The sequence below is a fragment of the Chiloscyllium punctatum genome, chromosome 16, assembly GCF_047496795.1.
Source record: "Chiloscyllium punctatum isolate Juve2018m chromosome 16, sChiPun1.3, whole genome shotgun sequence".
NCBI classification, from domain to species: Eukaryota; Metazoa; Chordata; class Chondrichthyes; order Orectolobiformes; family Hemiscylliidae; genus Chiloscyllium; species Chiloscyllium punctatum.
In genome coordinates, this window is record NC_092754.1 from 5419018 (window position 1) to 5446816 (window position 27799).

At 42.8% G+C, this 27799-nt stretch overlaps 2 protein-coding genes across 2 annotated transcripts in view; one reads left to right on the forward strand and one right to left on the reverse strand.

Annotated features, from left to right (window-relative positions):
* The first annotated feature begins 1093 nt into the window (after positions 1–1093).
* Positions 1094–21284, forward strand: LOC140487244 (uncharacterized). Its single transcript, XM_072586871.1, has 8 exons — positions 1094–1190; positions 2304–2399; positions 2929–3022; positions 11580–11683; positions 15464–15568; positions 17042–17067; positions 18919–19141; positions 20457–21284. The coding sequence occupies exons 1-8, from the start codon at positions 1094–1096 to the stop codon at positions 20630–20632; spliced, it is 921 nt and encodes a 306-aa protein (XP_072442972.1). The 3' UTR covers positions 20633–21284.
* Positions 21285–27749: 6465 nt separating this feature from the next.
* The window catches only part of pgd (phosphogluconate dehydrogenase), a 32666-nt gene continuing 32616 nt past the window's right edge, over positions 27750–27799 (reverse strand). The window contains exon 13 of the mRNA XM_072586100.1: positions 27750–27799. This exon is cut by the window's right edge and continues 287 nt beyond it. The gene's annotated coding sequence lies outside the window, so the exon portion shown is untranslated.

Sequence of the window (27799 nt, forward strand, 5' to 3'; positions counted from 1 at the left end):
GCAGGTCAGGCAGTATCCGAGGAGCAGGAGAATCAACATTTCGAGCATAAGCCCTTTAGCAGAAAAGGATTCCTATGAAGAGCTTATGCTCGAAATGTCAATTCTCCTGCTCCTCGGATACTGCCTGACCTGCTGTGCTTTTCCAGCGCCACACTGTCGACTCAGCCTTGATCCCACTGAATGGCACAGCAGGCTCGAGGGGCCGAATGGTCTACTACTCTGTACCTCACTGACTGATTTACACTAACACCTTACTCCACAGTTTATTCGATACAGACCTAAGAAACATAACTGAGATCAAGTTTCTGTAAACAAGAATCTCGAAGCATCAGTGGACAGGAACAAACAAAAAACCATTTAAAAGGCTAATAGAGCACAGGCCATTATTTAAAGTGGGTTTGAAGACTAAGTACTGGATAGTATGTTGTAGTTAAATAACACTCTAGCTGGATCCAATCTGAAGTGTTCAGATGGGCACTGTCCTCCCCGGAAGGATATTTTGGCATTACAGAGGATACGGCATAGACTAACCAGAGTCAACATGGACATAAAGGTTGAATGATAAGGACAGGCTATACAGATTAAGTTGTTACTCCCTTGAATTTCAAAGATGTAAGGATTGATCTAGTTGGAATGGTTCAAATGATAAAAGGGTGGGATAATTAGACAGCAACTAGTTCAGCAGGAGGGAGGACCAAGTGGAAAGGGGCATCATCTTAAACTTAAGAGTACTGTAGGGCCAAGAGCTAATTCTTCACCCAGAGGGAGCAATGCAGAGGTAAGGTACAGTCAAGTCTTGGTCTAATTCAATAGCAAACCTGACTTGAATGATCCCCTGCAGTTCCAGTGTTCATCCGCACAGCCTTCATTGGTCTTTGCAGTTCTCCCTGATGTCATGATCCAAAAGGCAGGGATATGGCAGGAATTTGGGGATAAATTACTCTTTGAATTGTTAGTCGATCTCTATTATTCCACCAGAGGTAAAAGCCTAGGATTGATACAAAATATACCTCACATCTTAAGATGGATACCTTTGCATAAGGAAAGACTACAAATATTTCAGTATCTTGTAAGAATTAGCTAACTGACAAATATGTTACTCAGTTGTACAGACTTGGGAAAAATCCTTCACACTAGAGGTAACAGCACAGCTGACAACTCCTGTGTTGAATCACTATCAACAGGAGAAGGTAAGCATCAAACATAGTTTTTGTGGATCAGATTTTAACTTTAAATTGGTTAGATTTTTGTGTCCTCTATCATTCCTATATTCACTTTGTTCATTTGGACAGGTTAAGCAGGATGAGATGGGAAAGATTATTGAAGTTTTTGCTATGGGATTGCTACTTTTTTTTATTTCTGTGTTTTTTTTATTTGTAAAAAATAAATTTAAGAGTCACTTTCGTGATATGAAATATTAAACAGAATGGAAAGCCTTTAATTTGGCTTTGTTTGTAGTTAGATTGATAAAAGCACCTTCCAATGTAACTTTAAGGAATTTACATCATGCATTGCACTCCACTTGTGGACTGACTCTGATTCTGACCCGAGCCAACTCCATAGACCTGGGGACATAATCTGGACTGACACTCCTGTGCAGTACTAAGGGAGTGCTGTAATGTTGGAGGTGCCACCTTTCTGATGAGGTGGCAAGCTGAGTCTGTGTCCACCTTATAACAGATCCCATACCTGAGACAGAGAAAGAGAAATCTCCCAGAGCTCCATCCCTTAAACGGCAACTAGAACAGATTACCTGGCCGTTTAGGTCATTGTGGTTTGCAAATGCTTGATGCTTGCCAATGGGGAGGCCTGGTGACTCAATGGTTGGCACTGCTGCCTCGCAGTGCCAGGACCCGGGGTTCAATTCCATCCTTTTTTGACTGTCTGTGTGGAGTTTGCACGTTCTCCCCGTGTCTGCCTCTGGGAGCTTCGGATCCCCCCCTCCATAATTCAGAGATGTGCAGTTAGGTGGATTAGAGTGCTAAATTGCCCCATAGGGTTACAGGGATAGGGTAGGAGGCTGGATTTGTGTGGGATGCTCTTGGGAGGGTCAGTGTGGATTTGATGGGCTAAATGGCCTGCTATCACACTGTAGAAATTCTATGATTCTATAACTGCAATATTTCCCACACGAAATCGATGATTAAACTTCAAAGATATTTCACGGTAAAATACATTGGGATGCCAGATAAGTGCGAATCTTTCCTAAAAACTACTATGAGTCTGGCTACAATAGAAGAATATGGACTAACATAAGATTCAGTGTTGTTTGTTAATCTTTTTTAAAACTTTTCTTGACACAGGAAATGTTTCCTGCATCACTAAAAATGATAAGAAATGCGAATGTCCCCTCGGTTATTACTGCGCAGTATGCGGAGATGGGAAAAATTTTCCTTTAGGTATTGTTTACCTCATTCTAGTCTTTATACTGTTTAATAACAATGGTTTGTTGCTGTAGTTCTATGGAAGGTTAATAGGTTTATCATTGCCAGTTGGTGACCAGACAGTGAATGGTAATTGGAACTTTAGCAGGAAGCCATTCAAATCCAAGAATTCTTAACCTGTTTAACCAGCTTAACCAGTTCTTTATTTTATGGACGTTCTCCTTCTAAAATGAAAGTTCCAGTTTTGCACACCCATTTCTTATACTCCCAGATTAATATAAAGTTATCAAGCCTCCTTCTCTATCTTGTTGTTTTCTCCCTCTCTTTAGGTTTTGCCTTTTTTGTTGCAATGCTTCACATAGACCTTTATGATCCAAACATATTCTTCATCATTTCCATGCCATACATAAAACTGAGCAATTGATATTGTGCAACTAGTTCATGTGACATTGCCCTGTGAGTGGACGGAATGTGCGAGATGCATATATTTTAGTAAAATTCTGGAGTTTTTTGATTAAATTTTGATTCTGTCCTTTCTTTAAAGATAAGCAACACCACCAGAAGGAGATGTGCCAGCCTTGTCCTCCAGGAAGCTTTCGGAATATCACTCAAAGACTGAAATGTCAGTCTCATACCAAGTAAGTGCCCACCGGGTGGCATGGTGGCTCAGTGGTTAGTACTCCTGCCTCATAGCAGCAGGGACCTGGGTTTGATCCCTGCCTCGGGTGACTGTCTGTGAGGAGTTTGCACATTCTCCCCTTGTCTGTGTGGGTTTCCTCCGACAATCCAAAGATGTGCAGGTCAGGTGAATTGGCCATGCTAAATTGCCCCATAGTGTTAGGTGCATTAGTCAAGGGGAATGGGACTGGGTGGATTACTCTGCAGAGGATAGGTGTGGACTTGTTGGGCCCTAGGGCCTCTTTCCTATGTTTACAGTATAGATGGAAAATATCTTTTGAGCTGACTTTTAATTAATCAATCTCGCTGTGATTCACAGCAATTCTTGGTGTATATTACCCTTTGACATTGTATTTCACAGATGGGCCCATTAAAAATTAAATATCACATGAACTGGTTGAGTTCAGTTACTTGGTACAGGACTGGTAACATCAATCTAAACCTAACCTTGATCGTTGGGAAATTTTAATTCAGTTAATTAAATAAATGTGTAATAAATGTAATGATGACCACAAACCTATCTTGGTTCATCAGTGTCCTTCAGGCAGGAGATCAGCAATCCTAACTAAGTCTTACTTATATGTAACTCCAGACGTATGACAATGTGTTTGACACTTAACTGCCCTCTGAAATGGTTTAACTGGAAACTTAGCTGCATCAAAAGCAATGTGGTGACTGCCAGCAGTTCAAAAAGACAGCACACCATCACCTTCACAAGATCAGTTAACAATCTACAGTAAGTGCAGGTAGACAGGGTGATGAAGAAGGTGTTTGATATGCTTGCCTTTATTGGTCAGTGCATTGGGTACAGGAGTTGGTACGTCATGTTGCGGCTGTACAGGTCATTGGTTAGCCACTTTTGGAATACTGCATTCAATTCTGATCTCTCTGCCACGGGAAGGATGTTGTGAAACTTAAAGGGGTTCAGAAAAAATTTACAAGGATGTTGCCAAGGTTGGAGGTTTTAAGTTACAGGGTGAGGCTGAATAGGCTGGCAGTATTTTCCCTGGAGTGTTGGAGACTGAGGTGTGACCTTATAGAGGTTCATAAAATCATGAGGGGCATGGAGAGGATGAACAGCCAAGGTCTTTTTCCCTGGGGTAGAGGAGTCCAAAAGTAGAGGGCTTAGGTTTAGGATGAGAGGGGAAAGATTTAAAAGGGACCTAAGGGGCAACCTTTTACACAGAGGATCGAGCATGTCTGGAATGAGCTGCCAAGGGAAATGTTGAGAAGTGTGGCATTGGAAAAGCGCAGCAGGTCAGGCAGCATCCGAGGAGTAGGTGAGTCAACGTTTCAGGCATAAACCCTTCATCCAGAGGAAATGGTGGAGGCTGGTATAATTACAACATTTAAAAAGAATCTGGATGGGTAAATGAATAGGAAGGGTTTAGAGGGATATGGGCCAAGTGCTGGCAAATGGGACTAGATTAGGTTAAGATATCTGGTCAGCACGGACAGATTGGACCAAAGGGTTTGTTTCCGTGCTGGACAATTCTGACTCTATGACTCTAAATGCCCACATCCACAAATAAGTAAAATTTGAATTGTGTGAATTTTGTTTTCTGGAATATCTTCTCTTAGTGAAGTATTTTGCTCTCATGAATGATATCTTTGTGGTTAAGGTACTGGAAAAGCGAGGATCAAGCTGCACAGATCACAATGGCTCAGGGTCAGATCAGGACAAAGTTAGATAAAGTTACACCTGCAGAGTGAACGGGAGTTAACCTGGATATTTACTGAGGGCAGAGTGGGCTTTCTGTGGATGAAAGTGAGGAATGCAGATACTTGGGATCAGAGCTTAAAAATGTGTTGCTGGAAAAGCGCAGCAGGTCAGGCAGCATCAAAGGAGAAGGAGAATCGACGTTTCAGGCATAAGCCCTTCTTCAGGATGAGCAGACTCTCAGTATCTTGTGCAGAGTTACCACAGGAAACATTACGATTGGATCAGGTTTAAGAGGTCTGGAAACATCATTCAGCTGGTGTTAGTGTATTCAAGAGGAGGGGAAGGAAAGCTTCTGTTAATGGTTACCCAAGAAAAGATGGATGATTAAAAATGCGGTCTACCTCCTGAACTACACGTCCCCCAGCATCTTTACGCCCTGAGACCCTGCCAATCCCCCCTCCACCCTGACTTGATTGCTCCCTTCCACGCAACATGAATCCACCTCCCCTCCCCCTCCCCCAAGACCTGTCAATCCACCCCCTCCCTCCCATTCTGGAACACAGCAACCCCCCACCCCCCAATCCAACCCCACTCCACCTTGCTAGTCATACCCTTTAACCATTGAACCCTATACCCACCGCGCCCATCTGCTAGCTCCGACACCCTAGAATCTAGAAATGATTTTGTCTTCTCTGTAAAAGCAGATAGAAGCTGGTGCAATACATGACCATTGAAGAGTATATCACAGAAAGAGAACATTCGACTTGTCCACTCTGTACTAGCACTCTGTGAGAGTAATGTATCTTGTGTCACAATGTGCCTTTTCTCAGAATCCCGGCAGTTTTTAAATTTCTTTTTAAATTATGAGCAAATTCCATTTTGATATTGAGGGTTGGACCTGGCTCCGCCACCCTCTTGGGTGGTACATTCCAGACCATGACCACTCACTGTGTAAAAACGTTGTTCCAAATGTTGCTTTTGGATCAATTGCCAATCACCTTAAACCTGTGTCCTCTGGTTCCCCACCCTTCTAAAGGGAACAATGTTTCTCAGTACTCCAACCAGACCCCTCATGATTTTGAATATCTTCATCAAATCTCCTCTCAGCTTTCTCCTCTTCAGGGAAAAAAACAGTACCAGTTTCTTCAATCCATCTCCACTTAAGTTCTCCACCCCTCAGACCATTCATGTGATCTTTTGCTGCCCTCCCTCCAATGCCCTTACACCCTTCTTCAAGGCAAGTACATGAAGTCCCAAGCTGTGAATGAGTTCCATTCTGGAGTCTATCCACAAGTTATTTTGTGTGCAAGTTGGAACACAATACAGGATACACAGTACTGTGAAGCAGCTGGTTGTAAGTACAGGAAATATTTCTTTGTTGGAGCTTTAAGACTATATCCCTGTATGTGATCACATTTGTTAAGTATGATCATTTGTAAGTTGGATGTTGGTAAGTCGGGGACCCCGTGTGCTCAGAACTGGATGCAGTACTCCAGATGAGGCTGAGCTAGTGTTTCAGACATATTTAACATAACTTCCTTGATGTTATACATCGTCAACACAATCCAAGATCCCATATGCTTCATTCATCACCATCTCAGTCTGTCCTCCCACCTTCAATGATATCTCCACACATTTTTGTTGTATCTTTTATATCTTGGAGCTATACAGAAATGATTCTATTTTCTGTGTGTGTCACAGTACTTTAAGTATCTACTCCATGCTTCAACCCCATGTCCAGCTAGTTTGCTTTTCTCTGAGTCCACACCCAGGCTTAACAAATCAAGCACAGTGAGCATCAATAAAACAGCTGCACATAATCAAACCATGAAGAACTGAATGCTACTGTAACCCCAGCTCCCTTCCTCTTCTGCAACCTCTTTAGAATTGTAATGTATGTTGACTGCCTCTTATTCATTCTTTTTAAAAGTTTCAGCCCAGTTAACACCCAAACAGTATTTCCTGATTTTACCTCATTTCTTTCCCACCTTGCTGCATTGGAGCAGAAGCCTGCTCTTCCTAATTTTCTGGGGCAAGGAGGAGAGGTCAGGGGTATGTGGACATGTCTATGTATCTTTTCACCTATAAGGAAGAGGAGTTTATGGACATCCTTGAAATTGTCACCAGAAACCAAAGGCGATGGGAACAATAATCTATTAAACCGAATCAGATTACAAAATAATTTAAAAATAAATTCAACAGAAAGTTTACACTTGTACCAATACACTGAGGTATTATGAATAACATCACATGCAAGATGTTGGAGGTTCTTTCGTACGTCCTTTCGGAAATGCTGTCTGAGAAAGGATTTATTGTCAAAAAGAGTGAAACTGTGTCCAATCCCTTTTAGACAAAGGGGAAGGAAGTTTCCTCTTTCAATTTCAAGCATTATGAATGTGGTTATGAATAGATTTGAGGTTTGGCCTTGGCCCACTGACAGTTACATTTGTTTGGAAGCTTGAGGTATCAAAACAGCCTGCAATTGCTAAACACAAAGAAATGTGTCTCATTCCTAAAGGGGTCAAAGGGTTTGGGGAACAGAGGCCTGAGTTGGGTGATCAGCCATGATCGTGCTGAATAGTGAAGCAGGCTTGAAGGTCTACTCCTGCCCTATTTTCTATGTTTCTATGTTCATGTCAGATTTCAGAAAGAGCTGGGATCTGAATTCCCAGCTGGAAATGTGGAGCTCAGTGCCAATGTACTGCAATGTGCTAATGACTGAGTCTTCACACGGCTGTATTTACACCAGGGTTTGATTAAATACTAGCCCTGTGCTGTGAGGCAAGCCCGCAGGGAGCCAGGATCAGATCCAATAGTGACTTTGAAAGAAAACTGGATCTATACTTAGGAATAATTTACAAGGCAGTAAAGAAAAAGAGAAGGGGGATTTGGGTAATTGAACAGCCCTTAGAAAGCGCAGGCAAAGGTGCGATTGGCCAACTGGATTTCCTCTGTGCTGTGTGATACTGTGAAACGATGAGCTTGGAGCTGTGCAATCAGGATCCCCCACAAACTGGAAGTAAGTTGGAAGCTCAGCAAGGATTACAGTACTACCGACACTAGGGCACCAACAGGTACTCATTTACCCAGACAAATATAGTTATTGACACAGGGCGGCACGGTGGCACAGTGGTTAGCACTGCTGCCTCACAGCGCCAGAGACCTGGGTTCAATTCCCGCCTCAGGCGACTGACTGTGTGGTGTTTGCACATTCTCCCCGTGTCTGCGTGGGTTTCGTCCGGGTGCTCCGGTTTCCTCCCACAGTCCAAAGATGAATTGGTCAGGTGAATTGGCCATGCTAAATTGTCCCTAGTGTTAGGTAAGGGGTAAATGTAGGGGTATGGGTGGGTTGCGCTTCGGCGGGGCGGTGTGGACTTGTTGGGCCGAAGGGCCTGTTTCCACACTGTAAAGTAATCTAATCTAAAAAGATAAAACCCATTTGTTTAATGTGTTAGTTTTCAAAACCATCTTTGTCTGAATAGAAGCTTTTATGTAAGTAATCTAATCTAATCTAATCTAATCTAATCAAGTGAGTAGTCAGAACAAGGATTAGGAATGTGAAAATGCACAACTAGGATTGTGGTTTCATCACCATTTTCTGTCTGTGTCCCATACCCTCAAACCTCTTGTCTATCAAAAGTCTATCTAACTCTGCCTTGAATCAATTCAATAGTTACAGAAGTGATTTAACAAAAACCACTCATCAGAGAGAAAGGCAGAACTCATTTTACAGAAACTGAGCCAGATTAAATGCCCAAGATCTTTGTGGCTCTCATTGACTTTCTGAAATGCTTGAATAAAAACACCATTAAATTCTCGAGCTTCAGTTTGCATCCTCCCCACAAAAGGTTCCACCCATGCAGTTGATCTCTACAGAAATATCTCAGGTGGCAGCATTCACTGTGCAGTTAAAGGCACTCACGAAACCTCAGGAAAATGAGTACAGTGGCTCAGTGGTTAGCACTGATGCCTCACAGGACCTGGGTTCGATTCCACCTTCGGGTGACTGTCTGTGTGGAGTTTGCACATGAGTTCGACTGGGACAACACTACTATTATAGGACAAGCCAAACAGAGAACAGCCAGGGAATTCCTAGAGGCATGGCACTCATCCACAGATTCAATCAACAAACACATCGACCTGGACCCAATATACCGGCCACTGCAGCGGACAGCTGGAACTGACAACTGGAAGCAACAGAGACAAACCACAATAAATGTCAGAGGAAACATCACAAAAGCGCTTCACTGGAGGCTCCCAAGCACTGAGGGTGTCACCTAGACAGGGGACGAAATGTCTGCAACACAAATTCCCAGCTCGGCGAACAGAACCACAACAATGAGCACCTGAGCTACAAATCTTCTCACAAACTTATCACATTCTCCCTGCATCTGTGTGGGTTTCCTCCAGGTGCTCTGGTTACTTCCCACAATCCAAAGATGTGCAGGTTAGGATGGATAGGCCATGCTAAGTTGCCCATAGTGTCTAGCAATGTTCAGGCTAGGTGGGTTAGCTAAGGGGAAATGCAGGGTTATGGGGTGCCTCTGGGTAGGATGCTCTTCAGAGGGTTGGTGTGGACTCAATGGGCCGAATGGTCTACTTCCACACTGGAGGGATTGCATGAACAAGGTGAAAGTGGTGAATGTACTAGGCTTCATTTGGAATGATTTACGTCACCGTACATTAATGGAATAAAAGTGGGTTACCCACGAAACAAGGACCTGTGAGAATTGGGTCATTTCTTTTGCAGTTCTTATCTTTCTTATCAATTAATTGCTGAAATCTTTGCAGCTGAAGGGTAACTGCTTGGGACGCCTGAATTCTGAGGAAATGAGAGATAAGATGTACAAGGTTTGTTTTATTTGCAATGAGGTTGCAATCTGTCGGTTAATGTGCAATTTTAAAAAAAGAACTCAGGGCGGCTATATGCAGCAACATCAAAAACACTCTTATAGATCAGGCTGATGGTTCAACTTCATGTTTATGCAAGGTTTAGATAATAACATAGATAAAGATTTTACTCTACCATTGCTTCCTGACACTTTCTAGCACTTTCATTTTTTTAACAAGAGATTTCCAACTTCTGCAAAACATTTTTGACTCAAGTGCAAATTCAATTCAAGACTACTGCCTTCTAAGGTCATCTCTGCAACTCCCATTCCCGTTTGTACTGTGAGCAGTTTTGGTCCTTTTAGCGAAGAAAATTGAAGGCAATTCAGAGAGAGTCCACTTGGATGATCTTCAGTTGGAGGGACTGACTTATGAGCAAAGGTTAAACAGGTTGGGACTCTACTCTTTGGAGTTTAGAAACATAAGAGCCGATTTCCTTGAAACATGAAGGATACTTAAGGGGCTTGACAGGGCAAATGTTGAGAGGATGCTCCCCTCACGGGAGAGTCGAGGACCAGAGGGCACAGTTTCAGAATAAAGGGGCACCAATTTAAGGCTGAGATGAGGAGGAATTTCTTCTCTCAGAGGGTTGAGGGTCTTTGGAACTTCTTTCCATGGAGAGCTGTGGGAGCAGAGTCCTTATGTATATTTGAGGCTGCGATAGACAGATTCCTGTTCAATGGGTGACTTGAGAGTTATTGGGCATACATGGGAAAATGGAAGTGAGGAATGTCAGATCTGCCATGATCCTATTGAATGTTGCAGTCGATAAAATGTGGAGCTGGAAAAAGCACAGCAGGTCCAGCAGCATCAAAGGAGCAGGCGAGTCGATGTTTCAGACCTGGCCCTTCATCAGGAGTCCCTATTGAATATTGGTGTGGGCTTATTTTTTCAATTAATTTAAGGGACTTGGGCGTCGTTTGCTGGTCAGCATTGGTAGCCTATCCCTAGTTGCCCCTCGGGAAGGTAATGGTGAGCTGCCTTCTTGAATCACTGCAGTCCACTTGCTGTGGGTTGACCCTCAATGTTGGTAGGAAGGGAATTCCAGGACTTTGACCCAATAACTGTGAAGGAACGGTGGTGTATTTCCAAGTCAGGGTGGTGAGTGGCTTGGAGGGGAACTTGCAGGTGGTGGTGTTCCCAAGTATCTGCTGATCTTCTAGATGTAAGTGGTCATGGGTTTCGAAGGTGCTGCCTAAGAATCTTTGATGAATTTCTGCAGTGCGTCCTGTAGATAGTACACACTGCTGCTACTGAGCGTTGGCGGTGGAGGGATTGGACGTTTGTAGATGTGGTGCCAATCAAATGGATTGCTTTGTCCTGGATGGTGTCAACTTCTTGAGTTATGTAGGGGCTGCACCCATCCAGGCAAGTGGGGAGTATTCCATCACACTCCTGACTTGTGCCTTTAGAAGGTTAAAAAATCTTTGGGGTGTTAGGAGGTGAATTATTCGCCACAGTATCCCTAGTCTCTGACCTGTTCTTGTAGACACTGTTTTTATGTGGTGAGTCCAGTCAAGTTTCTTGTCAATGGCAATCCCAAGGATGGTGACTGACAGTGGGGGATTCAGTAATGGTACAACCGTTGAATGTCAAGGGACGGTGGTTAGAGTGTCTCTTAATGGTGATGGTCTTTGTCTAGCATTTGGGAGGCACAAATGTTACTTGCCACTTGTTGGCCCAAGCCTGGATATTGTCCAGATCTTGTTGCATTTGAGCACGGACTGCTTCAGTATCTGAGGAGTTGCGAATGGTACTGATCATTGTGCAATCATCAGTGAACATCCTCACAAGGGGCCAAATGACCTACTCCTATTTTTATTTCTTATGGATTAATGAAGATGAATATAAATGATATCTTTGGATCTCAAATAACTGGATGAAATCTCTTTGTTTAATAATAAGCTTGCAGAATGTACAGTTACTAGGAAGAATATACTGATAGATCAATTTTTTGTTAATAGTTGCTCATTGTTGGGGAAGATGCTCTACATTGAAGGTAACAGTACTGTTGATAACTATTGTATCAATCCACATCTCGCAGTGAAGAATCCAACGTGGAAAGAAAGTAAGTTTCAAAAGTAATTTTTACACTTTACAATGTTTAATTTCTAACCTGTGCAGAATAGAATTTCATTTTGAACTAACCTGACCTCCAGTGTATGTAACGTCATTAATTCCTGAGCAAGTTAGGGATTCAGAACTGTTTGTGTCACATGTAAACAGGGTGGTTAAAAAGGTGTTTAGCACGCTTGTCTTCATTGTTCAGTCCTTTGAGTATAGGAGTCGAGAGTGTGGCACTCAAAAAGCACAGCAGGTCAGGCAGCATCCGAGGAGCAGCTAATCCCCGCTGAAGGGCTTATGCCCAAAATGTTGATTCTCCTGCACCTCGGATGCTGCCTGACCTGCTGTGCTTTTCCAGCACCACACTCTTGACTCTGATCTCCAGCACCTGCAGTCCTTACTTTCTCCTTTGAGTATAGGAGTTGGGAAGTCATAGAGTCATAGAGATGTACAGCACAGAAACAGACCCTTCAGTCCACCTTGTCCATGCCAACCAGATATCCCAACCCCATTTAGTCCCACCTGCCAGCACCCGGCCCAGCTCCCTCCAAACCCTTCCTATTCATATACCCATCCAGATGCCTTTTAAATGTTGCAATTGTATCAGCCTCCATCACTTCCTCTGGCAGCTCATTCCATACACGTACCACCCTCTTTGTGAAAAAGTTGCCCCTTAGTTCTCTTTTATATCTTTCCCCTCTCACCTTAAACCTATGCCCTCTGGTTCTGGACTCCCCCACCCCAGGAAAAAGACCTTGCCTATTTACCATATCCATGCCCCTCATGATTTTAGTCATGCTGAGGTTGTACAGGCCATTGGTGAGGCCTCTTCTGGAATATTGAGTCCAGTTCTGGTTGCCCAGTTTTAGGAAGGATCTTATTAAGCTGGAAAGGGTTCAGAAGAGATTTACAAGGAGGTTGCTGGCGATGGAAGATTTGAGTTATAAAGAAAGGCTAAGTAAGCTGGGACTTTTTTCACTGGAGCGTAGAAGGTCGATAGAAGTTTATAAAATAATGATGGCTATAGATAGAGCTAATGGGAGTTCCACAATGTGGAAGCAGGCCATTTGGTCCATCAGGTCTGCACCGACCCTCCAAAGAGCATCCCACCCAGAATTACCCCTCGACCCTATCCCCAAAACCCTGCATTTCTCATTGCTAATCCACCGTGGACATTACAGGCAATTTAACTAGGTCATGAGGAGCATCTTGAAGAGACAAAGAGTTGGAGGGGTTTCAGCTGGGAGTTCCAGAGTTTAAACAGCTGAGGTCTGGGACCTGCACTTCCACACATGTTATTTACTATATCCGTTGCTCCCAATGCGGTCTCCTCTACATTGGGGAGACTGGATGTCTACTCGCAGAGTGCCTCAAAGAACATCTCTGGGACACCCGCACCAATCAACCCCACCACCCTGTGGCCGAACATTTCAACTCCCCCTCCCACTCTGCTGAGGATATGCAGGTCCTGGGCCTCCACTATCACCACTCCCTCACCACCTGACGCCTGGAGGAAGAATGCCTCATCTTCCACCTTGGGACCCTTCAACCCCATGGTATCAGTGTGGACTTCACCAGTTTCCTCATTTCCCTTCCCCCCCACCTTACCCCAATTCCAACCTTCCAGTTCAGCACTGTCCTCATGACCTGTCCCATCTGTCAATCTTTCTTCCCACCTATCTGCTCTATCCTCCCCTCTGACCTATCACCTTCACCCCCATCTCCATCCACCCCAGCACTCTCAGCTACCCCAGCCCCACTCCCCTCCCATTTATCTCTCCACCCCCGAGGCTCCCAGCCTCATTCCTGATGAAGGGCTTTTGCCTGAAACTTTGATTTTCTTGCTCCTCGGATGCTGCCTTTTCAGCTGTGTTTTTCCAGCACCACACTAATGTATTCGGCCCTTCAAACCTATTCCACCACTCTAATAGTTTAGATCAGAGTGGTGCTGGAAAAGCACAGCTGGTCAGGCAGCATCCGAGGAGCAGGAGAATCGACATTTTGGCCATAAGCCCTTCATCAGGAATGAGGCTGGGAGCCTCCAGGGTGGAGAGATTAATGGGGAGAGTGGGGCTGGGGAGAAGGTAGCCAAGAGTACAGTAGGTGAATAGGGGTGGGGATGGAGGTGATAGGTCAGACAGGAGGATGGGGGTTTCAGTACAAGGTTGAAGAGCTTCATGGCAGAGGAGATGACCTGGGGGTTGCAGTGAGAGAGAGACTCACCGAGATTCTTGTGGAGACAGGAGGAGAACTTCTTCAAGGCAGGCATTCTTGCAAGAGGATTCGCAGTCGGGTTAAAATCAACTCGGCAAAAGTGAGGACTGCAGATGCTGGAAACCAGAGTTTAGATCAGAATGGTGCTGGAAAAGCACAGCAGGTCAGGCAGCTACCTTCTCCCCAGCCCCATTCCCCCCATTTATCTCTCCATCTTGGAGGGTTCCTGCCCCTTTCCTGATGAAGGGCTTTTGCTCAAAACGTCCATTTTCCTGCTCCTCGGATGCTGCCTGACCTGCTGTGCTCTGGTTTCCAGCATCTGGAGTCCTCACTTTTGCCCACCACTCTGATCCTCTACTTCAACACTATTTTCCCTATACTATCTCCTTACCCTTTTCTTTAAATTCATCCACAAGATGGCCAGACCAGTATTTATTTATCCATCCCTAATTGTCCAGAGGGCAGTTAAGTGCCAACACATTGTTGAGGGTCTGGAGTCATATATAGGCCAGACCAGGTAAGGTTGGCAGTTTCCTTCTTTAAAGGATATTAATGAACCTGATGGGTTTTCCCAAAAATTAACAATTGATTCATGGAAAAGCTCAACAGATCTGGCACCAATCAGAGTTAACATTTCGGGCTGAGTGACCCTTCCTCAGTAACCGGACTAGAAATATTAACTCTGTTGTATGTCCACAGATGCTACCAGACCTGCTGAACTTTTCCAGCCATTTAGAACATAGAACAGTACAGCACAGTACAGGCCCTTCAGCCCTTGATGTTGTGCTGACCTTTTATCCTACTCTAAGATCAAACTAACCTACATACCCTACATTTTACTATCATTTCTGTTTTTGTTTCTGATTTACAGCATCCGCAGTTCTTTCAGTTTTTAACAATGGTTTCATGGTCATCATTAGACCTTTAATTCCAGATTATTATTAAATTCAAATTCTATCATCTGTGGGATTCAAACCCAAGGGTCTTACCTGGGTGTCTGGGTTGATAGTCTATTGATTATATGATATCTTGAAAGCTCTTGATCTCTGCTTTGAGCATAGTCAGTGGCTGTGCCTCCTCAGCCTTCTAGTGAAGCATGTTCTTCAATGGGGTGGTAATGGCCTAGTGGTATTATTGCTTGACTGTTAACCTAGAAACTTAGGTATTGTCCCAGGGACCTGGGTTCAAATCTCATCACAGTAGATGATGGAATTTGAGTTCAACAAAAATCTGGAATTAAAAGTCTAATGATGATCATGAGTCTTTTTTTTCAATTGTTGGAAAAACCCATCTAGTTCACTCACGTCTTTCAGGGAAGGAAACTGCCATCCTTACCTGGTCTGGTCTACGTGTGACTCCAGACCCACAGCAACGTGGGTGACTCTCTGGGCAATTAGGGATGAGCAGTAAATACTGTCTGGCCAGTGATGCTCTCATCTGTGAATGAATTTAAAGGAAATTCCAAAGGTTTCACCATTCCAGTGAGTCAATGGTAATTGGGGAGAATGTTAATGTAATTTATTGAATATTTAAGAACAGTTTTACACACCAAGATCTCATCTTGTTCCAGGAAAATCTTTCACTTCTTTCATGGTTTGGATTGTGGTTCCTTTGGCTATTCTTTGTGTCATCATAACAATGAGAACGTCACTGTGCAAGGTATCAAAGAAGCAAGGTAAAGGATTGAAGCTTTGGGTGAAAGCTCATTAAGTTGACTCCAAATGTAGATGAGATAGGCAGCAGCTCCTTGCATGAGAGCCGACCATCATAGCACTGAAACATTTTTCCACTCATAATATCTAACGCAAGTATTTGCCTTTTATCTGTCTTATTTGTGAATAAATATTTGTGCATTTGGGGCTTAAAGTGATATAGTTAAAGGTGCATGGTTGTAGATTAGTAATACTTTCTTTTTATCTGCCATTTGTTAAAGAATAAATTTGTTTACAACAAATAAAATTAATTTCCTGTTGATGACAAAACCCAACTTGAATTGACTTTTTGCTGAGTAGCACAATCCATAGGCAAACTGATCAGCTCTGAAGAAGCCTTACTAAATTGTTTCATAATGTCCCCGGATTAGGAGACTGGGTGGGTTATCCAGGTGCAGTGTGGGGTTACAGAGAAATCCTGCCAGGGTAGGAGTGGGTCTGGGTAGGATGCTCTTCAGCCGATCAGTGTGGACTTCATGGGCCGAATGGCCTCTACCTGCACTGCAGAGCTCCTATGATAAGGGTCGCTGGACCCGGAATGTTAACTCTGCTTTCTCTCCACAGATGCTGCCAGACCTGCTGAGTTCTTCCAGCAAATCTCTGATTTCGTTTTTGAAATGGATCAGTTTGATGACTCAATGCGGAGCTTACATATTTGTGACAGGCTTGAGGATTAGTGGCCTTTGATGAATGGTGGTAACATCAAACAGAAGCTTTTCTCAAACTTTAGTGGCAGTCCAATTGCTGTTAAAATTATTAGTGGGAGCTTCAAGCCAGGAGTCAGTTCAGATTGGGCAGTATCCCATGGCTAACCCACTTGGCCTGTTCAGCCCTGGACATTATGGGGCAATATAATGGGTCCTATTCAACAGTTAAATTGAACTCAAAGCATTAACTCTGTTTCTCTCTCCACAGATGCTGCTGGACCTGTTGAATTTCTCCAGCACTTTTTTACTCATTTCAGACTTTCACCATCCACAATATTTTGCATTTATTCCTGGAGTCAATCCATCTGAATGGGCCATTTGTTGCATATTTAAAGTTAGGTATATGAATAGGAAGGGTTTGGAGGGATATGGGCTGGGTGCTGGCAGGTGGGACTAGATTGGGTTGGGATATCTGGTTGGCATGGACGAGTTGGACCGAAGGGTCTGTTTCCATGCTGTACATCTCTATGACTCTATGACTCTATTAGAAAAATTCAGTTGAGCTTCTGCACCAAATGGCCCATTCACTCTCTGTTTGCCAACATTTTTGTGAAATTCTGTAAATTTGCAGCAGTGTGAAGTAAACTTGTTTAAATGCAGAATCTGATGTAAAAATATAAACTGGGAAATGCAAGAATACATTGCAAAGGGACCATATGTTAAATATACACTCAAGATTCATTACTGCCTTTCTTACCTGATTTGTCGCTTTCTCTGTGTCTCTTCTAGGAATTGGAATGCTGGTGAAATTGAAGGTAAGTATGTTTTACAAATGTGGCTTATTCTCTGAATTGCTGTTCCATTTACAGATTTTTCATTAATCAATGGTGATTTGCAAGTTTAATTATTTCAATGGAAAAGTCTGTGTTGGGAGTGGGGTTTGGAATAGTGTGCACCTCTGTCCTTGTTTTAAGATCTGTTTGTTCCTGTCCCTTGAGCTGCACAACAGGTTGATTGTCCTTACAGCTTGTACTCTATAGGGCCATAAGACATCGAATAGTAGACCATTCGGCCCATTGAATCTATTCAATGAGATAATGGCTAATCTGATCATTCTCAACTTCAATTTCCTGCCTTTTCCCCATAACCATTGATTCCCTTAATGATTAAAAATCTGTTTATACTGCAATCTTTATATGTTTCAAGAATTGCGAAGAATTATTATTCTACTTTTCTCTTTTTATGATCAAAACAATAAGGTTATTTAGACTTTATACATTATACCTTATATGCCATCTTATTCCCACACATTAAACATATAAGACCATAACAGCAGATGTAATTCAAACATTGTCTTGCTAGAGTAATTCCAATTCTTTGTTAACACAATGTATGTACATTAGCATCTAATACAGAGAACTGTTTCTTCAACAATCCCCCATCACAAACTCTTTCTCTGAGTGTGTTACATATGTCTTGTGGAACAGACTGAAGGAGAACAAAAACAACAATTCAGAGAATTGCAGTACAGAAGGAGGCTGTTCAGCTCATTGCATCTATACCAGCTCTCCAAATGAGCATTGTAACTTAGCTTCTTTGTAATCCCTCCTTGCATTGTTTCTCTTGAGATCATTATCTTTCTTGAATATCTCAGCCACACGTCCAGGCAGAGCACTCAGCACTTGAGGTAGAATCACCCTAGTCCTACCAGACCATAGAGCTACTCTCTCAATAAAGGTAGAGGAGTGGTGGTTGGTTAACCTGAGGGTTACAATGCCACAAACAAAGGGAGAGTTTGGCAAGAGGAGTCCTCAATGGTTACCTCAGTCAGTGTGGGAATTAAGACCATGCTGTTGGCATCAATCTTTATTGCGAACTAGCCATCCAGCCAACTGAGCAAACCAGCCCCACTCCAGACTCTAACCACTCGCTGTGTGGAGATTTCTTTCTCACACCTCACATTCACTCCTTTTGCAAATCGCTTTAAAACGATGTGCCCTGTCACACTCAGACATGAGGTGCCTGTGGAGTTTAACTCTCCAGTTTGATTGTGACCTGTCCCTTCCTGTCTTTGATTGGTCTGGTATTCTTGACTGCAGCCGGAGAGACTGCAGAGGCTCCTGGAGCTCCAAGGTCTCAGGCACCTGGTATACAAAAGGCCCAAGGCCTAATTCAAGGCCTTTTCTGTATCTACTAATATCCCAGCTTGTGTAAATATTGGGGCAGGTGGGTGATGATGTAACGACATTACCGCTAAACTAATAATCTTGAGAACCAGTTAACAGGGATCTGGGTTCAAATTCCAACATGACAGAGCAATAAAAGGGGAAAAAGATTGAAACAACAAATATGTTTCTGTCAATGTACCTAACTGAATAAGCATCTGGAGTGATGAGTCTAATAATGACCACAAAACCACTGCTGATTGTCAGAAAAGGCCCAGGCAAGGAAACATGGGCCTACATGTGACTCCAGACCCATAGTCAATATGGTTGACTCTTGACTAACTTCTGGGCAATTAGGGATGTGCAATAATTGCTGGCCTAGCCATTGATACTCATATTTCTGTGAATGAATTCAAAAAAGGTAGATATATTAAAAGCATAAACAACTTTCTATCGAATACTTATCTGTAAACTGAGCTCCCCTGTTTTTCATAAATACAGTTTATTTGCATCTGTGGTGTCAAAAGCGATATTTACAAAGGGAGCAGGGACGAAGCAGAAATAAATGCAGGAGCTGTGCCGGAAGCTGAGGAGCAGTGTTTGAATGGCCTTAACTCTGATTCAAAACCTGCAACAGCGATGATGCCATTGATAAGCAACAAAACAAACGAAGCTCCGATGTACAAATCTGACATTCTCGACATTGAGACAGTGTCAGTTGTGGGTGAGTGGGATTTTTCTTCCACCCTGTCAATGTTGTCAGCTGTAGCTCAGTAAGTTAGGGACAAAGAAACTGCAGATGCTGCAATCCAAAGTAGACAAATAGGAGGCTGGAAGAAAACAGCTGATGCATCCTGGCCTACTATGTTCTTCCAGTCTCCTGTAGCTGAGTAGGTAACACATACACAGCCTGTTGGAAGGAGAAAGCTTTGAGGAGCTGTGAACAATCTGTGTCCTCCCGCCCCTCGTTGTGTCACTGCGAGCTCACCAGTGGGTGGCAGTATTCCCACTGAATCAGAACGTTACGAATTTAAATCCCACTCCACAGACTTGAACACAAATGTCCAGACTGACCCTCATGTACTAAAGGAGCCTGTCAAGATTATCATTAGAAGGAAATGTCAAACCAAGGCCTCATTTTCCCCGGCGTATGGATATAAACGCTCCATAACACCATTTTGAAGAAAGCAGGAGAGTTGTCACGTGTCATAGATTTGCCAAAATTTATTTCTCAGGTTAGACTTTACCAGGTCATTACCACAATATTATTTATGGGGGTTTATTTTTGACATTGCTGTATTTCTGACATTACAACAGTGACTACAATTCAAAAGTATTGTATTGGTGGTAAAGTTTGTTACATCATCTTGAAGTTGGGCACGGTGGTTAGCACTACTACCTCACAGTGCCAGAGACCCAAGTTCAATACCCACCTCAGGTAACTGTCTGTGTGGAGTTTGCACATTCTCCCAGTGTCTGTGTGGGTTTCCTCGTGCAGGCCAGATGAATTGGCTCTGCTAAATTGCCTGTAGTGGTAGGTGAAGGGGTAAATGGTCTGGGTGGTTTGCTCTTCAGAGGGCTGGTGTGGATATACTAGTAATCTAATATGTCTTCCTATTCTTTGAATACATTGCACTGTGCTCATTCATCCTGATGTTTAATAAAATGTATTAAAGATGAGCTGTTTTAAAGATATTTGCAGCTCTGTAATATGATAAATAGGGAGGTCCTGTGGCACAGGTTGGGTAGCCTCCTTTGCTCCAGGTTCGAGTCCCACTATGGCACTGGTTGGCAATGGAAGCATCTCTGTATTGTGGCCAAACAGGTTAATCCTTGGCCTGTAAACCCATCCAATCAGCAGGACGGTGAGTGGTAAGAGCCAAGCTGCTGAAAGCAATGGCCAACCACTTTGACCGTAAGGTTGGCCCAATCTAACAGAAGTCCATCATCCAAACTTGAGAAATGAGGTTGGGAGACCGGGCAAGCTACACTGACTCTTTGTGCAATTGAACCTAATTGTGACATTTGTTTTCATGCAGTTCACCCTAAAGACAGTACAGAGGACAATATTCCATTTCCAGTCCAAGAAAACGGGAGAAACTCAAACACCTATTATCCCATAGAGGAGCAGAACCAGAAGCAATACAGTGAGCCTGTAACGATGGGAAGCAAAAACAGCACACAAACAAGTGAATACTTTAAAAACAATAAATAGTGACTGCGTCGCATTTCTGTTTAAACTCAGCTTCCTGCGGAACACTCAGATTGATATTATCAATAGAAGGTGGTTTTTCAAGGTACACGTGCCATGGAGTTGTTGGTCTGGTTGATGTCTTTATCACCAGAAATCTGTTCAGCATGAAGCAAGAAGATGTGTTTGTGGACTGTTTGGGACCATAACTCTTTTCTTGGAATTTGATTATGTGAAAACAACTAAATCAATGTGAACACTTGACTTTGATACACACAAGAGTATTTTAACTTAGCAGAGATTCGTCCTTAAGTCCTTAGGTAAATCATCCACTCCAAATCTGGATCGATGCTAGACAGGTGAAATCTCCTTTAATTGTGGGTTTGCAAAACAGACCAGACATGAAGGTAAACTTCCAAAGATCTCAAGTTTTAGTTTTAAACAGTTCACAGAATCCCTACAGAATGGAAGCTGGTCTTTCAGCACATTGAGTCTACATCTTTTAGGTTTCCTATGGTCAGCAGAATTTCTTTTCAACAAAACAATTTTTAAAAGTTCCTCTTTGAAAGAAATGGGGTTTATGGAAATAAAAACTAGATTTAGCCAATTAAACTAGACAAATCCCTTCTCTCCACATTTTTGTACACTGAAACAATGCTGCACTGCTGGGGATTCTAAGTCCACAACACATTAAAGTAAGAATTATTGCTGGTGGTTCAGCAATAATTGGTAAATGGTAAAGATCCCATTTTAAGAGGAGGTAGAAAATTCCCCTAGTGTGTTTAGTGTAAGGTCTAAACTGGTGCAGTGCTGAGAGAATCTTACTCTGTCACAAGTGGATATGATTATAAACTGAGCCTCTGTTTGCCTCCTTAGCTGGGGGTATAAGATTCCACATTGACTAGGATCCCATTTACCGCATCCTGAGAAAAATAACAGGAAATGACATCACTATAGGAAATGATGTCGCCACAGGAAATGACATCACCAACCCTAGGAAACTCAAACATATCAATAGAATGCGGGCTACACCACCAATGCTTCATTTGGAGGCTCACTGAAGATTTGACCTAGTATGGTGGCAAAACGTCTGAAAATGAACCTTCCAGCTCAGCGAGCAAACCTACATCCAGAACCTCAATCTGAGCTACGAATCTTCTCTAAACATGCTAAGACTCCACAGTTTAAGACAAAAGCTCTATTGAGTATCCTGCTCAATAATAGTGGCCATAATCACTGTTTGAGAGATCTTTTGGTGTGCAAATTGACTGCTGCATTTAATAGAGTTACAATTGGTTATTTATAGAAGTTTCTGATTATGGAACACAGTTCACAAAGTGGCAGGTACCCTCACAAAAGGAGCTACCCTCACAAATAAATCACAGATGAGAAGCTCTCTCAGGTTTCTGAGACACACAATGTCATATCAATGCACATTCACTCTTCTTCCTGTGAGACTGTTCATACTGTGTCCTGTACATTTCCTGCGCTTATAGATTTTCAGAGGTTTAAATACAGGAAAATAATTTATGTGCAAAACCTAACCTACCAGAGGCAATAATCTAAGCAGCTCTAGGAATTTTGTCCTTTAGGCTTGTGTAACATAATCTGTGTTGATATCTAGCTATTGCAACAATGTGATCTTTTCTGTACAGAATAAATAATATTCTTTTAAAGTACTAACACACTTTAGAACATGGAACATAAAACACATCGAGGGCCGAAGGGCCTGTACTGCGCTGTATTGTTCTATGTTCTATGTTCTATATTACAGTGCAGTACAGGCCCTTCGGCCCTCGATGTTGCACCGACCTGTGAAACCTATCTGAAGCCTATCTAACCTACACTATTTCATTTTCATCCAAATGTTTATCCAATGACCATTCAAATGCCCTTAAAGTTGGCGAGTCTACTTCTGTTGCAAGCAGTGTGTTCCAAATCCCTACTACTCTCTGAGTAAAGAAACTACCTCTGACATCTATATCTATCACCCCTCAGTTTAAAGTTATGTCCCCTCATGCTAGCCATCACCATCCGATGAAAAAGGCTCTCCCTGTCCACCCGATCTAACCCTCTGATTATCTTGTATGTCTCAATTAAGTCACCTCTCAACCTTCTTCTCTCTAACAAAAACAGCCTCAAGTCCCTCAGCCTTTCCTCGTAAGATCTTCCCTCCATACAAGGCAACATGCTAGTAAATCTCCTCTGAACCTTTTCCAAAGCTTCCACATCATTCCTATAATGTGGTGACCAGAACTGTACACAATTCTCCAAGTGTGGCCGTACCAAGCATGACCTTGTGGCTCCAAAACCCAAACCCTCTAGTAATAAAAGTTAACACACTTTATGCCTTCTTAACAACCCTATCAACCTGGGTGGCAACTTTCACAAATCTATGTACATGGACACAGAGATCTCTTTGCTCATCTACACTACCAAGAATCTTATCCTTAACCCATATTCTTTATTGCTGTTACTTCTTCCAAAGTGAATCACCTCACATTTTTCTGCATTAAACTCCATTTGCCACCTCTCAGCCCAGCTCTGCAGCTTATCTATGTCCCTCTGTAACCTACAACATTCTTCAGCACTATCCACAACTCCACCGACCTTAGTGTAATCTGCAAATTTACTAACCTATCCTTTACACTCTCATCTTGGTCATTTATAAAAATGACAAATAGCAGTGGTCTCATGGTACACCACTAATAACTGAACTCCAGGATAAACATTTCCCATCAACCACCACCCTCTGTCTTTTTTCAGCGAGTTAATTTCTGATCCAAGCCGCTAAATTACTCATGCCTCTGTATTTTGTACAATAGCCTACCATGGGGAACCTTATTAAATGCCTTACTGAAATCCATATACACATCAACCATTTTACCCTTTGGTCACCATCTCAAAGAACTCAATAAGGTTTGTGAGGCACGACCTACCCTTCACAAATCCATGATGACTATTCCTAATCAACTTATTCCTCTCTGGACGATTATAAATCCTCTCTCTTTTAACCTTGTCCATCACTTTATCCACGACTGAAGTAAGGCTCACAGGTCTATAATTACCAGGGTTGTCTCTACTCCTCCTACTTTAGAAGCTTGTCTTTATAAAACACTGCACATATTTGTATAATGCATTCTCAAATATTATTATTGCTGTACATTGAACATAAATAAAATAAATTGCATTTTTTGTCCAGTTCAATCTCCTTCTGTACAACATCAAGCAGTATCTGACAGACCTAACTCTAAAGGGTAATCCTCTATAATTACAGCAGAGTTAAGCAGGCTACCTGGGGAAGTGGAGATGGTTTCTGTTAGGTCAGAGGAGATTTGGTGGTTTGCTGGAAGGATTTAGAAGTATAAGAGACACAGACTTCAGCTGGAGCATTGTGTACAGTGGGTGGCCATATCATAGGAAAGATGTGAATGCATTGAAGATAGTGCAGAAGCGACTTACTAGAATGAGAAGCTTCAGCGATGAAGAAATTGGAACTGTTCTTGGAAAGAAAGCTGAGAGGAGATTGGACAGAGGTTTTTAAAACCATGAATGGCTGGACAGAGTCAACAGGGAGAAACTGTCATTAAAGGTGTGAGAGGGGTATAGACTTAAAAGGATTTGCAAAAGGAGTAAGAGTGATGGGAGGGAAACTTTTTTCACAGAGTCTGGAAATATGGTGGAGGTCTATTCAATTGAATCATTGAGGAGTTCAGGGGTATGGAGAAAAGGCAGGACGAGATAATGATGCTCATTCAAAGAGCCAGTGCAGGCACAATGGGCAGAATGGCCTAATTCTGTGACAACAAATCTTTCTAGTTATGAGAGGGGGAAGGGAGCACGGGCATAAGATTAAATCAAAGAGATTTAGGAGCAAGAGAAGGAACAGGTTCCTTCTTTTACACAAAACATAGACAGATAGAGGAAAACCCCCATCAAAATGTTACTGAAACCGAGTGTTGGTGAGTAGGTTTGATAGGCGCTGAGAGGGAAGGAATGCATGGAGTGGGCAAATGGGATTGGGACCACAGATTATATCGAATCAACATTTACAGAGACTGGTTAAACTGATCGCCCTACTTCCTACGTGGTAATCTTTACAGATGTATAAGCAAGCATTCTCAGAGAGAACCTGTGAGGTGATTACAGCAATCAGGGGTGTCCATTACTTTACAGATGGAGCTGCAGGCCATTCAGCCCTTTGAGTCTACTCTATCATTCAGTATGATCATCCAACTCAGCCCCCTGTTCCCACTTTCTCCCCATACCCTTTAGCCCTAAGAACTACATCTAATTCCTTCTTGAAAACATTCAATGTTTTTGGCCTCACCGACTTTCTGAGGCAGAGCATTACCTACTCTCTGGGTGAAGAAATTTCTCCTCCTCTCAGTCCTAAATAACCCACCCTGTATCCTTAGACTGTGACCCCTGGTTCTGCAGTTGACTCTCAGTGACTGGAGTATAAGGACATCCAGGTCTCATTGCACCTCCCTCTTTCCCAATCTTTCTCCATCCAGATCACAGTCTGCCTTCCTGCTGTGGCTACTGAAGTGGATAACCTCAGTTTGTCCACGTTATCCTTCATCTGCTGACTCACTCAGCTTGTCTGAGTCACACAGCAGCATCTCTGCATCCTGCTCGTAGTTGGTGCAGGAGCTGTTAGTACAGAGAACCACTGCACATTTCTACTAACCCCTGGACAATCTAACAGCGCTGTTCCCTAGGAATTCGGGCACCGATTTTAGTAGGTGACTGAAAGCACGGTCAAAGAGTTAAACATTAAGGGAGGGAGTTTCCCAAAATTGGGACCCTGAGTGGGATTAGAAATTGATACTTTTGAGGAAATTAATTTTAAGGCAGCAATGACCAAATCTACACCCCTCTCTCTTTGATATTTTAAAATTATTTTGTCAAGTAATTCCAAGTTTTAATTTTTTTTTTGATTGAACATCAAATAACACATGACAATTGTTTAAAATGCCTGGCAGAACCCCAGAGTACTGGGAAAGGGACACGACTGGAGAACTCCCTTACACTTTCAGCCACTAGAGAGCAGTGCTGTTCCACATGCTGTATCTGAGATCATGAGTGATCTTCTCGAGACTTTTACAAGCAGAGTAATGGTGATACCTTAGCTAGTGCGCATCCTTGAAGAGTATCTGCAATTCTGTTAGGAATCTGAGAAAATTCTGTGGACAGCAGACTTCTGAGCTTTTAAAAAAATGTTTTTCCTTTTGAGAAATTAGCAGATGGAGCATATTTAGGTCCTATCATCACAGTCACAGTAAACAATCAAGATACAGTTTCACTTCAAGTTACTTGTTCACCAACAGAAGTTTCCCAAAGGCAGATTTGGTCTCGGACTTCAGGGGCCAGTCTTCATGCATCAACTTCATAGAAGGAGTGACCTTACAAGTTTCGGACATTTCAGAAATATGTTTCTCTCTTTCTGAAGTCATCATATTTCTTTGCAGTTTCTTCCTGATTGGACCCATAGGCAGCACCAGATGGTCATTACACCGGAGGTATGAACATTTGCATTGCTAGGCAGGTTGGAGGTGGTGAGTATTAGAATGAGAGGACAAATCAGTACTTACAGCCTCACAACACCCCTCACCCTTTTTCCCCAGGGTAGGGGAGTCCAGAACTAGAGGGCATAGGTTTAAGATGAGAGGGGGAAAAGATTTAAAAAGGATCGAAGGGGCATTTTTTTTCCCGCCACACAGAGGGTGGTGTGTGTATGGAATGAGCTGCCATGGGAAGTAGTGGAGGCTGGTACAATTACAACATTTAAAATGTCTCTGGATGGGTAAATGAATAGGAAAGGTTGAGGGGGATATGGGCCAAGTGCTGGTAATTGGGACTAGACTGATTTAGGATATCTGGTTGGCATTGTTGGAATCCTTCTCCCTCCCTATCATGTGGAAGTAATGACCCTAATCTTTGCTCCACTTTCACCACAGATTGTCTCTGTTCAAGGCAGCTCCTTACCACTGTCTCAAAGGGCAATTCGGGTTGGGCAGTGAGTGGTCATGTCCCATTAAAAAGGAATAATCAATTTTTGCAAGGGCTGGGAGAATTTTATTTACCAGATCAGTAAAATAGTTCTAGAAAGAGTAATGGGAGCTGGAAAGACTGGGTTCAAATCCCACTTGCTCCAGAGGGGTGTCATAAAATGTCTGAACTGGTTGATTAAAGAATGAGTCATGAAAAACATTAAATAGATGAAAAAGGATCATCTGCTCCATCATTAGCAACAGAATGGAGCATCAACAAAATACCTGTAGTAACTCAAAGGCTCCTTAGACAGCACCTTCCAAACTCATGGCCACTTCCATGTAGCAAGGGGCAACAGATACAAGACCACCACCCCCTGACAGTCACCCTCTCAACCACTAACCAATAATGTTTTTAAAAAAAAAATCTTTGAGAAAGGAGTGTCACTGGTAAGGTCACTATTTATTGTCCATCCCTTACTGACCTCAACAAAGGCATGGATCGAGTCAATCTTTCATTGCCGCATGGTCAAAATCCTATCACTGCCTCTCAGGGAGGGGGCACACTGCCCTACATAAACTCAAACACAGTCCCAGACTGCAGCTCATCGTCAACTTCTCCAGCAGGTAACTCAGGACAGGCAATAAATGCTGGTCTGGTCAGTGTCAGCTCTTGCTCTGTGAATGGACTATTTTAGTCCAGTGTTACTTTAAAACAATGTGCAAACAAAGCAAAGATGACGTGAGAAGGAACTCTTTCACATAATCAGGGCTCAGTTGGTTGGATGGTTAGTTTGCAATAGAGGATAACACCAACTGTGTGGGTTCAATTCCTGCAGCGGCTGAGGTTACCATGAAGGACTCTCGTTCTCAACCTCTCCCCTTGCCTGAGGTGTTAAACCCATCATCAATCAACTCTCTCTGTCTCTCTAATGAAAGTGTCTGGTGGGACTGTGGTGGCATTAGTCAGGGCTTTGAACATACTGCCTGGGAATTCAAGCAAGGTGTTTGACAGGGGTAGTGATACTGATCAGATGAGCGAGTGCAGGAATGATGGCTGAATGGTCTCCGAACTAAAATATTTCCTTTGCATTTTGATGCACACAGAAGCAATAATGATTAAATTTAAAAATGAAATCAGGAGCCATGGTTTATGCACATTTTATTGTTTATTACAACTTTTGATTCTTCCCAA